The following is a 13,511-nucleotide window of genomic DNA, read 5'->3' on the forward strand; positions in this document are numbered from 1 at the left end:
GCAGAGAGCATGGGGAGGGGCATTGGGGGCCAACTTTCCTTTGGCGAGTAGTTAGAAACATTAAAAGTTATGCTTCTGCTGTGTTGCGTTCATATTTTTGATTTTTCCCCCGCCTTCTCGGAGGAGAAGAAATGGAATGGAATGGAATGGGATTTAACTGCTTTTTGGCTTTGACCATTTAATTATGATTATTGAATTTAAAATGTTAGCGATTTGTTTGCGAGAGAGAGGGAGGGTCGAGTGGACGAAGCGGAAATGTTCAGCATATTTTACCTGTCCCCGTAATTACTTAAAAGCTTTTCCCCTACGCTACTTCCGCTTTTTTCCCCAGCAAAGAATAAATTCATAAATAAATATACACAGACAATATACGAGCAGCGATGCTTTCGTTGTGCTCTAATTAAATTGCAGCTAATGGAAATGCTAACAGCATAAAAACAAAATGCAATAAGCGACAAATAACCAAAGTAAATCAATAAATAATCGTTAACCGAAAAAGTGCATGCCATCGAGTGGAATAGACTATTAATTAATGCCAGAGGACAAGTTTATAGGTAGACCCTGGCATAATGTATCGTAGTATTCCATTCAATGATGCCTAAAAGAGCGCCGCTGGAGTGGCACTGCACGCCTGTCTATATATTTACGAGATAATAAATTTTCATAACGAATTTGTGCAGTCAAGAGCATTGATTGATATTTGTATGGGACCTTCGGAAACAATTGAATTCAATTTAAATTCTACATGCGGTTGCCCCTTCGGTGCAGGTGATCTGCGAAAGCTTTGACTGCAGCTTTAAGCTTCTGCCATTAGTGCACCACTTGCAGACACAACTGTACTTTAAAGCTGTCAGTTTTCGTCCTAATTCCATTTCCGTTCCCCCCCCAAAGCGGTCGAACCTGACATTATTGTTTATTGAGGCTATTGTTGTTAAAAATTTGGAGTTGACAGGCAGACTGTTAAGCCGCCGGCTGCCTTCACTTAACTTCATTATGGCTGAAGGCTGAGGGCTCAAGGCTCAAGGCAAAAGGCTGATGGCCAAGGAGAAAGTAAAGAAAGGCGGAGAAAAGGCTAAGCTTTATGGCGTGCGTAATGCCCAGAGTTAAAATGAGCGCACGTTAGACCAGGACGTGCTTAAATTTAATGCTTTAGCTACAGCTACAGCTTCGGCTTCAGGTTGAGGTTCAGCTCCTGGTTGGGGTTGGGGGTCAAATACTCGTAATGTAAGCGAGCGCAAAATGAATGATAAACGAGCACACGTCAAATTCTTTGGCCAGAGTGAGGGGCAGCAGCATAACAGCTGCCAGAACAGTGGAAGCAGCAGCAGCAGCCCCCAACACTGGTTATATAAATGGTGCATGAAAAAGCCAAAATAACAAAGAGGACCAAGTGATGTGGCACGTTCTTATGGTGTGGAGGAGCTCTGTACTACGAGCTCTGTTTACGTTTGGTAAACATTTTTAGCCCTGCCCCATCGCTTGCCCCATCATCATTTGGTGTGCCTTTTTTGTTGTTAAATTAGAATTATTGAAATTTACTTTGCGAGACTGGCATCGGAGTCAGCTGTTTTTATTGGTCTATTCTGCTCGAGCAATAAATCCAGCGAATGATTAAGTGCTTTGGCACAAAAGGTGCGAAAAAGCATCGCCAGACAGCTGCAGCCTCCTCGAGTGGAATGTATCTGTATCTGTATCTGTGGCTCTGGCTGGGCTGGGTCTTATCCGCCAGAGTCGTGCACATGTCATCCTCATCCAGGATTTTGCTGGCTTTTTGGGCCTTTCTCGCATTGTCTGCTGCCTGCATATTTGACTGTTGACAGCTGTCTGGGCAGAGGCACTGGGGCATGGTCTGGGAATGGTAGTGCGGCTGGCAAAAACTTTTTGGCATGTTTCTACGCTGTTAGCCCAATGTTGACGTCACGACTTTTGGCCTTTCGCGCGGCATATGTTTGCATAAATGCATGCAACAGCAGGCGGGGCAGCAGCCACAGCAGAAAAACCCCGAAAAACCCCGAAAAACCGTCGGAATGAAAGATAAATTTCGCACACCCACAGATATGCGGATACGCGGACATCCGGCCAGAGCAATAGACAGACAGCTAGATAATCCCTAAGGGGGGGATATACTTTTTTATGCTCAACATAAAATTCGAAGGAATTTTTGGATCTGGTTTTTTGCTGGATTCCTGGATGATTGATCATAAATGGAGCCCTCAATGAAAAATTAATTTGGTTAAAGCATCGCCTCGCAGGCTTCATATCGATAAATCATCAAATGATAATAACCAATTTTAATAGTTTGTTTTTAAGGTCATAAATTGGTAATGCGAGTTTATCTTTGGTTTTTTTTTTTTGTTGGGCGCGAAATGAAGCAATGATTTATAATGGCTGGTGCATAATAAACTGCTGTAAGCTTGTGTAATCGATCAATTATCGATAGCACTGCAGTTTGATACATTAATAATCCTGGCAATGTTTGCCGTCTGCATACAATCCAATTAAACCGGCGACCAATCAACGTTTCAAGTTTTTTCCGCCAATATTTTTGCATTAATTGGCAGGGCAGCGGATTTCTCCCGTCATCCAGCTGCATTGTGTTGTTCCAGCGGAAGAGAGAGAGGGAGAGAGAAACAATCCCGGCCAGACATCATCAGACATCGGACAGCAACCCATCAACAGGGCAGAGCCAGAGCCAGAGCCAGAGCCAGGGCCAGGGCCAAACAAAAAATGAAGACAAAAACATGGCCGCTATCGAGGATGACCATGCGGCCCGTGGCTCGGCCCCGATTCACGCAGAACCCTATGGGACAATCCTGCAATCCGGATATAATTTTTCATTTTCATCCCGACACCTTTTTCAATTTCAGCAATACAAATGTTTGAATTTGCACCGCTTGACTAGGTCTGTCCCTCAGTGCCTGCTGTCTGGCTGCTCCAGCCGCTCCACCCGCTCCGTTTCCCGTTTGACGCCTCCTGCACATCCCCCATTCTAGCTGCAATGCAATAAAATTTCAATATGCAACTTGGCAAAGTCATGTCCGGGCAGGGGGATGACGCAAAGGCTGTGCCTCACCTGGCAACACCCCCCAGCTACGGTGTGTGTGTGTTTTTTGGAGTTATCTCCACTGCGAGGGTGGTGTGACACCTAAATGAAAGTTTGGTCGACTGGAGTGGGTACAAAGTGACTAGACTTGCACCCTGGAGCGGCATTGGCTAAGCGCAATCAATATGCGAGCAAGTCAGCCACTTGTTTGGCTTTCTTGGCCCCGGGACAAGACTTGTGGCGAAAGTAGCTGCTGCTTCACTCTTCACTCTCTGTAAGAGGCTGCTGCCGCCTCAAGTGGCCCTCACACACACTCGCACCCACACTTTGGCGTATTGTCGTGTGTAGTCTGCTTTTTTATGCAACTTCGGAGGGTTCAACGGCATTCCAGAGCCGTATATCATATCGCATAAGGTAGTGACGATCGATGCCATAGAGTATCAAAGTCTGCGGCTTGGCGAGCGGCTGCGGCACCAGCAATATTGCAGTTTTGGCTCAAGTTGCTGCTGCTCCCCTTATCCTTTTGCCTCTCATCCTCGTTCGTGTTCTTCCTCTTGGTATTTATAACTTTTTCTTAGCGCGCTCAGAAATATCAATTGAACACGTTTCCACACACACACACACACACTCACACGCTTGCAAGGCAAAAAATATGAAGAGTGCACTTGAGAGAGTTGAAAGCAGCGCCAGAAGAGGGAGAGAGAGTGAGAGAGCGGCGGGTAGGACTGATTGCAAGTGCGAGTGTGACCAGCAAAGATAAAGCGACAGACAGACAAAGAGAGAGACAGAGAGCGACAACGTTGACAGCGGGACACAACGGAAGTTTTTGTGCTGATTCTCCTTCGCTCTCCGCTCTCCGCTCTTCCTTTTTCTTTTTCTTTCGTTTTTGTCAGACATATTCAGTTACAGTTTGTGTTTGAAGGGGCGGGGGCGGGGACGGGGTTCGGGGCTGCGGCGGTCAGGCCTTTGTTACAGTTTGCTTAATTGCAACGTTTTGTAGCATAATTGTGGTACTGCCGCATCCGGCAGATACATTCTGTTTGCCGCCTGCATCTTTTGTTTGCCCTCAAGTGGCGTTTTAACCAGTACCTCCACACCTTCCCACATCAAGAACGATGGTAGATTGCGCACATTTTAGCGAGCAAAAGTTTCGAGTGATTTGCGAAGCCAGCACAATGGACCCCATTGATTGGCCGCCCCCCCCCCGCTCCCAATCGTACAGCGAGTACGTGTTCATTAAAAGTACACACAGCGACAGCAAGTGGGCAGCACAAATCATAATTAGAGGCGGCCCTGCCCCGCACTGCACTGCACTGCATAATTAACGGTATCAGTGAGCAAGCACATTATTATGTACGATTATTAGCGGAGAGGGAGAGAGAGAGAGAGAGAGAGAGAGAGAGTGGGAGTGGGAGAGAGCTTCGTTTCGGTGGCAGAAAAGCTCACTTAGTATGCCAGACAGCTGCCAATAAAAAAATACACACATACAGAGTATACTCACACTCCTCCCCTCCCCACCAGCTTCCAAGTTTTATGGAGTTTTGCCTTTGCCGTCGCCTTCCTTCTGTTCTTTACCGTTAGGCTGGCATATGCAAATGACTTTGGCGCCTGGTGCGTCATTATGCGTATCCCACTCCCACTCTCTCTTCTTCTTCTGCTTTCGGGGGAAGACTGTACCCGAAATGAAGGTAATGGCGTCAAATTCAAATCGCGTCTCATATGTTTTACTTTTGTGCGCTAATTTTATGATCATTTTGGCCCCTGACAGCCCACGAGGGGGGGTGTAGCTCTGTCAAGCCAGAAAACATCTTCCTTCCTTCCCCCCCTCCCTGGCCAACATTTAGCCTGTCACGTGTAATTTGCAGAGACCTTTTCGAACCATCCTCCCCCGTAAGGCTGTGTCGTCAAATGTGCTAACGACCAATTTGGGGGCAGCCCCCAAGCGAAACGGTCCCAAAATATCTCTCTCTCTCTTTCCCTCTCCATTTTTACGACTTTTTTGTGTATTCTTTTTAAATATTAAATTAAATGTATTTAAAAGTATGTTGGCAAAAAAAAGCAAAAACAGCCGACCGCTTGATTAAGGAATGCGCTAAATTTTAATTAAAATACTTTTATATTTTATAGATACTTTTTATACGCTGAAAAGTGCGCTACAAAATGTCTGAAGTGGTCCTCAGAGCTCCCATATTTTCAACATAATTGCCACTATATGTATCTATATATTTGAGAAGTAGCCCTTATTCTGTAATAAATCTCATTCTGTTTCTCTGGAATAACCATCCTTCGTAAGTATCTCAAACTCTCCTTAGATACCTTTTAAAAAAAGATATTTATATATTTTATATGTATTTATTTGGGGTAACCTTAAAGCCCTATTAAATATTCAATTATATAAATTCTGTGAAATTTCCCATTCCCTGGGTAATTTTTCCCGAACCGAATATGGAATTAATGCCCGGAAAATACATATTCCAGCCAATCAATGGAAAATGGAGCGAAGCCAAGAATCGGGGGGTGTGCGCGTCGGCGTGGGCGTGGGCAGCAGGCCATGTTCATTTCAGGGGAATATCCTTACATAACATTTGCTTAGTCGTATCATTCGCTTTCATTAGTTATGTAAAATGTTATCTGTGTCTGTCTGTGTGTCTAGTGTGTGTGTGCATTAATAATGGGACCAAAAAAGTAAAGAAAGGGCTCTGCTCTCGGCCTCTCTCTCTCTCTCCGTATGTGGTTTTTAATAGCGCGACAGTTGAAAAACAAAGCCTGGCCACACTCGAGAACCTGAAACTCAGACAGCAGGCAGGCAGCCACTCTACCAAAAGTGGCTTTGGATGGGGGTTGGGGGGGATGGGGGGCTTGTCTAAAGAACGTAACAATTGCTGACTAAAAGATGAAATTCTACATTTTTAATGCGGCTCACCTGACACGACGGTTAGGTCCGCTCTGGGGTCGCTTGGTTTGGGGCATCGTATACGTAACAATGCAGAAAGGATTCCGAATCAGATGGAAGAGGACCTAAGAGGGCCTGCCGAAACGGGTGGGAGAAATGCAAAAGACCCTGGCCAAAAGGGCTGCAGAGGTGTGTGTGTGTGGAGGACTGCACCGTGTGTGAGCGGCTTGTTAATTTCAAGTGGCATGTTAACTTTCTGACATTAAGTTGGCATTTCATGTCAACTATGCAGCCCTTGTTAAGTGTCCTCTGTGTCTCCCCCTCTTACACCCCCCTCCCCACTCGTTCCACTATGCATTGTGTGCGAGAGAGAGAGAGGGATAGGGAGTGTATGTTACATGCGGAAAACGGTGTTTAGCAAAATGCCATCATTATGTTAATTATAAATGCGCCCCGGCTACGCCTTGACTCAAAGACTGAGACAGAGCCAGAGACAGACAGGCCAAATCTTGCCATCCCCACACATGGATGTGGGTGTGTGTGTGTGTGTGTGTGTGTGTTGCTGCGGCAGTTACACTTCCGTTTCCGTTGCCAACGTCAGCGCTTGTCGTTGTGCCAGCAAGCGGAAATGCTAAAACGCAGCGTTTTTGTGGCACCGCCTCCTCAGGGCTCCCAGGATCCTCCCCGTGGGCCGTCCTTCTGACGACAGCAATTATGTGGCATACAGTGATACAACTCGAACACAAATGCCTACAAATTGCTAATCAAAAGCTTCACAAGCTGCCTGCCACCTGATGATAATTCGTAACGGTTGATGAAGCGCCAACTATCCATGAGTTGTGTGAATGTGAACATACACTGAGGGAAAATCTAGCCGATAACTTGTTGTTTCTTCTGACTCGTTTTAAAGAGATTTTTCCGAGATTTTGTTGTTGTTTTCTTTCCATGATTTTACTCATCTTTCTGCTCAGTGTAGCTCGTCTACGGCTTATGTCTGTTTTGCATTTGCGTAGACACATGTAGATACACATAAATATGCATCTCGCATTGAGATTCTGTCATTTGAATTGACACTTTCAGTTGAACTCAATTAAGTCCCGGGCAAAAACAACGCCGATGACTAGCCATTTCTAGTCGGTTTCTATCTCTGTCCAAACATTTCTCTGGCATCAATCGCTATTTTTGATTTTGAATGCAAATTCTGCCCGAATGCCACATGAAATGTGTCGCTCAACAAAAAAGTGATGTGATTTTTGTCACTCACACCTTGTCGCCATCGGCATTTCTGTCTCTTTCTGTATGTAAAACAACAAACATAATCGATTGAAAACTAACAAGACTTACGCTTAAAAGTCTATTAATTGGGTGCAAATAAAAAAGACACTGCAATATCGTACAATGTCAGACCAGTTCTCAAAAAAAAGAAGAGATTTTCAATCAAATCTAGACCTTGAAAGAAAAGTCTAGACACTTGTGAATAGAGTCTTAAAATACAATCCTAATATATGATGTAACTTTATATTCTATTCTTATCTTTGTTACCCTCTGAAAGGATACATCGTTACTCAACTCAACTCATCTCCGAACAGATCTTCGCTTATACCCGAGGTTTGTTCTCATGTTTTGTCTTTAAGCGATTTTCCCTCAGCAAGCAGTTCACTTTAGAGCTTAAGCAGTTTAACAAGCAGTCGATAAGCAGTTGCTCAACAGTTCTCTCCGTCTTTCACGCTTTCTACTTCCACTTTTAAGCTTTTATCCACACTAGTTGACTCTTTTTCCCTCACGTGATCATATGATCTTTTGGCTGTTCTTGCTGTCCATTTTGAAGTGCCTTTCAATGATCTCCGATGCTAAACTTTAGTTTAATCAACTTTTCGCATTCGACAATCTTTGCAGTTGAGAATTCTGTCTAAATTGTTGATTCTCTTCCACTGGAACGAATTCCCCTTGATAAATGAGTTAATTATTTCGAAGCATTCCCAGCCATCAGCCACGAAGAGAGAGGAGTAGCCCAGCTCTAAACGAAAACTTTTCTGGGAGGAAAATGTGGATACTATCAGCAACATCAACATCAACATCAACATCAACATCAGCATCGTCCCATGGAGAACTTAAGTCTGCTTTCACAGCGGCTCCAACCCCCCTATTATCCGCTTGGCACTTCTATTCCCTTCCAGGAATTCGCTCCACTCCAGGGCCCATCCGAGCGGCAGCTGCTTAACCGCACTGACTTTTTGGCATATCTCTCATAATCTGTGTCTGTCAACGCCTCGAAACTCCCTCTTCCTCCGCCTCTTCTCCTTTCCATTTCTCATCCCCTGGCTACGTGCTGGCCAAGCAAAATCTCATTAAAAATGTCCTTGCGGCTGAAGCATAAATCTGAGAATTAAAGCTCACAAATCGAAAAGAAACCAGAAAGAGATCCCGAAACACGGTTTAAACTTAGCCCATGGCCTGGGGGGTGGGCGTTGGAGGGTAGCAGGAAGCAAGGGTGGTGGCTAGTTGGAAGTGCCTTGAATTTATGAGTGTTGCTTCCACATCCTCATCCAGCTACTGTGGGAGGGAGCTTCCAACGGCAGGGAACGCGGCTGGTTCTCGTATAAAAACCCATTTAAAAAGCAATTATTTTGCGTTGATTCAATATGGCGTCGGTTGATGGATGCCCACAGTCAAAGGCAGAGGAAAAATCAGCGACCACAACAGGTAATAGGCCAGAGAGGAGGCCAGCGAGGAGGCCAGCGAGGAGGCCGGCGAGGCGAAAGTCAGTGAAAGGAAAAGGACCTGGAACAAGAGACTGCCCGTATCCGCACGTAGCAGCAGGAGCAACGAGGAGTTCCATAAGTTTTCTGTGGTCAGATCCGCCTGCAGTGCATATACGACTTTTGTCGAGGGCAGAGGCAGCTGCATCCATTCTGTGCCAGCCCTTTGCTGCCTCAGCAGAAAACTGCAAGGACAGAAGGCCCTATCCCATCAACACGATGTGTCCTTTATGCATGCAATGCATAAAACAGTGTGTCCTAGCTGCGTGTCCTGCTGCTGCTCCTGCTGCTGGCCTCAGTGTTATCTCCGCAGATTCTGCTGACAGGCAACAGGCAACATGTTGGCCCAGCGCCAACTCGGTCAACAGTTCGATGACGTATGCAGACTACCACAGGGTCCTGCAGTGTCCTGCAGTGTCCAAAAAAAAGGCGCAGCCCCATCCTGCCGCTAGGAGTGGGTGCTGGGAGCGGCAGTGCCACAGAAATATCAAGTTAAATAAAATAGCAATGAAATATGAAAGAATTTTGAGTGCACATCAGAATTCAAATTAAATCCCCTGGCATCTCCTCGGTTAGGTGTCGTTCTCTCGGTCGTAGAAATATTTCTATTTCCACTTCTGCTTTTGCCATTTTATGCCAGAGACGAGATGTTTTAACGGATGACAACATCGGGATGTTTGCGGTTGTAAAAAGGAGTAAAGGAGTGGCGAAGGTTTCTCAGCCACAATGCTCTTGATGGAAGATATTCCGGATAATCTGTTGCCTTTGGTCTGTGGCATGACTTTTTCGTATCTGCCAATCCGTGCGCTTTCTCATTTATCATTCCAGCAATTTGTGTCGATGACAATGGATCATCTGAGGCTCCATCGGCAGCTATAATCTTTTAAATGATCCCCCTAGCCTTTACAGAATTGTGGAGGGGGGGTGTGGGCGTTGCCATCATTGCCTTTTAACCCATTTATGGGCTGGACATATTTCAATTTCCGTTCCGTTCCCTTACCTTCCCTTCCCTTCTCTGGTCGCACATTTTATTGCCTCTTCATTGTTTTTGGGGCTGCTGCTTGCTTTTCCTTCCCTTTTCAGGTCCCTGCGACATTTAGGCCCTGCCGCATTTCATTTCATTACGTTTTTATCTTGTTTCGGCAACTAATTTCATTTTGTGCATATTTCAATTCGTAGAAACAGGTCCACAACCCAACCCCGGAGGCCCTTAATTAATTCCACAAAAATATTTATAACTTTTGGGACCACAAAAATACTGTCGCACTCCCGGTACACATTTTCCTGTGTATTTTCCCTGCTCTGTGTTTGTGCGGCGACCCTTCAATAGGCCAGAAATCTAAGAAATTTATGCATGACTGCAACAGGGTCAAGTTTTTGGTTGCAGAAGGCTTTAGCCTCTAATGCCACGCAGCTGCTCTCCGAAAGGAGAAAAGTTGGAAAAACCAAAAGAGCTTGGAGCCCTTTTCCAGCAAAGGGGACTCCCCTCCCCCCCATCCCCCTCTGGCAGATAAGCAGATTTATGAGCTAAACAACGAAACTCGAATAACTGGAGACAGTGTTTGGGGTTTTTTGGTCTGGGGCTCGGAGGCGTAAAGATAAAACAACATACGACACATACACATATGTGGGGGAAGGGGCAGGCTGCACTATGAGAAGATTTATGGGGCACAGGACATAGGGATTGTGTCGTTGTGTCGTTCTCTGATGGGCAGAACCGAATGTCACCGGAAGTGCCAGGCAGGCGACTATTGACACGACATGTCCTCTTTTCACACACAGGACTCCGCTCCGCCCCACAACCCATTGCCATCATCATCTACTGTATATATCGTGGTAACTTCAGACGGGCGTATAATCTTACGCTGCGGTCACTCAAGGGAGGGGGGAGCAGGGGGCAGATGACGCGGCTTCCCGTTAAAGGACGGGTACCCCGCATGAACCCCAGGTAGAGGCCAGGTGTCAATTTCATTTTCATTAAGTTGCTTCTGCTTGGCTAGGTCCTCTCTTAATTTGCGTCACTTTGCTTGACCAAACGAGACTCAAATTTCAGCGGGCGAAAATCTACAGCAAAAAATAAGGTACAAACAGAAAGGAACTCCAACGCAGCGAGGTTTCTGCTCATTTGTAAAACAAGAAGCAAAAGGCAGGAGTACCAGGAGCGGCAGGAGCGGCAGGAGTACCGGGAGCACCAGGAGCGGCAGCGGCAGCAGAAGCCCTACTTATGCCTCCTCAGCGGTCGCTTGTCTTCATTTTTGCATTAATTAATACTTATTACGGCGAAAAAAAGGCAAAGCAGGAGGAAGAAGGGGCAGCAGGCCTTCGGTTCTCTGGGGGCTTAGGTAAAACTTTAATCACTTCCTTCAGGAGCAACATTTTTGGTCTCACTTGGTTGCTTCTTTTTTTTTTGAGCCTTTGGTAATTTGAGTCTGTTAACGTTGCTCTTTTTTTGGGCTGCTTTTTGGTTTTTGGACATGGACCTCAACCTCATCAGAGGCCAGGGGAAAGGCAAAAGGCAAAAGGGAAAAAAGGAAATTTCCTTTTGTGGCTGCCTCATAACCTAGCCGGGGACTTAATTAAAACTAATTCCATTTAAATATTATATGGAACATTTTGCGGCAGCGACAAGCGATTTTCACTTCCTTTTTGTTTAATTGAATTTTTGAGGCCAGTCTTTGTCTCTGTGGCAAAAATCAACGAAAAGATGCTCTCGTTTTTGTTTTTTTGTTTTTTTGGCTTAAAATCTTTGTAGAACTTTGGCTTTGTTTGTGTGCAGCCGCCGTAAACAAAGACAAAGTCACAAATTAACAGGGAATTGGGGGTGAGAGAGGGTGAGAAATAGAGACATTTTGGGATAAAAGTTTTAGCTGGCTGCCCTGGCGGAGGGGGCTAATGGAGGATTACAACTCTTACCAGAACTTACCAGCCAATACCACTCTCCGAGCGGTATGGAATCTTACCTTTCTCTGAATAAGTATTCTATTTATAAAATTTAATTACATTATAAATATATTCTGTGGTAATATTTATAAATTATGTCATTTTTATATTTGCTTTGCGGTTTTAGAATACAAACAAAATATATAGAAAATAATTAGAGTTAAAAAAAAAAACAAATTTGCATATATTTATTTATTTATGTAGCCATCAATGTTTGACATCAAATAGAGTCATCAAAATGCTTTGAATGGCTTCCAGACAGTGGGAGGACTTTTAATTAATGCATTCCGCTATATCGTACGGAAATTAATTATTCGGCAATCAAAAAAACCCCAGCCAAAACCAATGTGAAGCACAAAAGAAAATCATTTTAGGAAAAAAAAAAGAAAATATACTCGGTTTGACAATTGAAAACTGATTGCAGGGATTGCCAGTGCGAGTGTGATAGGGAAAAAGTTCTCTATTTAAATATTTGCATTTCAATTGGTTATTTGTATGTGTTGCATGCCCCTAATTGGCAGTTCGGACAACAACAAATTGTGGAATATAATTTCAAATTGATTGCTGGCAGATGCCAATGAGGCTAATGGCTGTAAGAGCGGAGTGGGGGGGTTGGAATGAGAATTGTGTAATTTATGAAGAGAGAATCTGCTAACTAGCTGAACCGCAGTAAATTAACACGGTAGTCCAGTGGCAGGGGCCAGGACTAGGACTGGGGCTAATTTGGCATAAAATATATGACTCCCCTCCACCCAGCCATCGAGCCATCCAAACAGATGGTGTCCATGGTGCAGCCAGGGAGGAGGAGAGGGAGAGAGACGGGATAATGCAATCTAATATTAATGCCCAAGCCGCCTGCATTTATTGGCATATAAATCACTTGGCCTGGCCACCAAATCACAGAAACACAATACACACAATCACTGGGCGAAAGAGTCGAGGCAGGGGCACTGGTTGAAGGGTGTTGAGTGTTGGGTGGTGGGTGGTGGTAGGGGGGGGAAAAACAATGCTGAAGAAGGCTTAGAGGGAAGCCAAAGCCAACGGCACTTACCCCATCGTCTAGAGTGTCTCAGTGTCTCTGTCTGTCGCACTCATTAGGGCCCATCCTTTATGTTCGCTGAATTTGCTCCGCTTCTGCTGCTGCCGCTGCCGCTGCTGATGCATTCTTCTTCCACTTTTTCGTGACTCTTTCATGTCAATTAATGCGACGCACTCTTCAAATATTAGCAGACATTATGTGCGCTGTCTTGACTGAGCCCTGGGGCTGCCTCTTCGAGCACTTCCGCCGAGCAACCATCCATCCATCCATCCATCCATCCAGTCGGCTAGGAGCTGGCACTGGCACTGTCACTGGCTTTGGCTTTGGCTGTGGCTGTGGCTGTGGCTCCATTCGCCTGGCTGTTTGCCCTGGGTCGCCGCACAATGAGCACACAAATGACTTTGAGCACTTCAGCCTGGCTTTTTGTTCTTTAATCGGGGGCATTATTACGATGCCTCTTCGTCTTCCATTCTGTCCTTCTGCCGCTTCTTCTGCTGTTGCTCAAGTGCCTGGGATTATGTGCTGACGTTGAATGCGCCGCTGATTCTGATTCAGAGGATTCGAGTGGCCTGGTGCTCTGCCGTTGGCTTCCTTCCTTTCTTCGTATGCACATTCTGACAGACAGACGGACAGCCAGACAGTTGAGTGTCAGTTGGAGGCGATCACAGGTTCACAGGGTCACAGTTGCTGCTGCTGCTGCTGCTGGCTGGATATTTGAACTTTCACCATCACCTTTTTGGTTCAGCTTTTTTTTTCCTGTCTGTTGGGGCACCACTTGCACCGACCCTCGCTGGCCAGTGACTGAGCTCTGCGCCAGTTGTGCGTCCGTATTTCAAT

At 45.5% G+C, this 13,511-nt stretch overlaps 1 protein-coding gene across 2 annotated transcripts in view; it reads right to left on the reverse strand.

Annotated features, from left to right (window-relative positions):
* LOC6593090 (matrix metalloproteinase-2) overlaps positions 1–13,511 on the reverse strand; it is a 75,888-nt gene that overhangs the window by 33,743 nt on the left and 28,634 nt on the right. Inside the window, exon 1 of one of the 2 annotated variants that reach the window (XM_026985456.1) lies at positions 12,687–12,977. The exons of the other annotated variant lie outside the window; for it this stretch is intronic. Within the exon in view, the coding sequence (XP_026841257.1) occupies positions 12,687–12,691 (5 nt within the window). The 5' untranslated portion in view covers positions 12,692–12,977. Of the gene's footprint in view, positions 1–12,686; positions 12,978–13,511 lie in introns of those variants that run through there. 2 annotated transcript variants of the gene reach the window in all.

The sequence above is a fragment of the Drosophila persimilis genome, unplaced genomic scaffold (genome assembly GCF_003286085.1).
Source record: "Drosophila persimilis strain 14011-0111.01,24,50 unplaced genomic scaffold, DperRS2 tig00000002-arrow-pilon, whole genome shotgun sequence".
NCBI classification, from domain to species: Eukaryota; Metazoa; Arthropoda; class Insecta; order Diptera; family Drosophilidae; genus Drosophila; species Drosophila persimilis.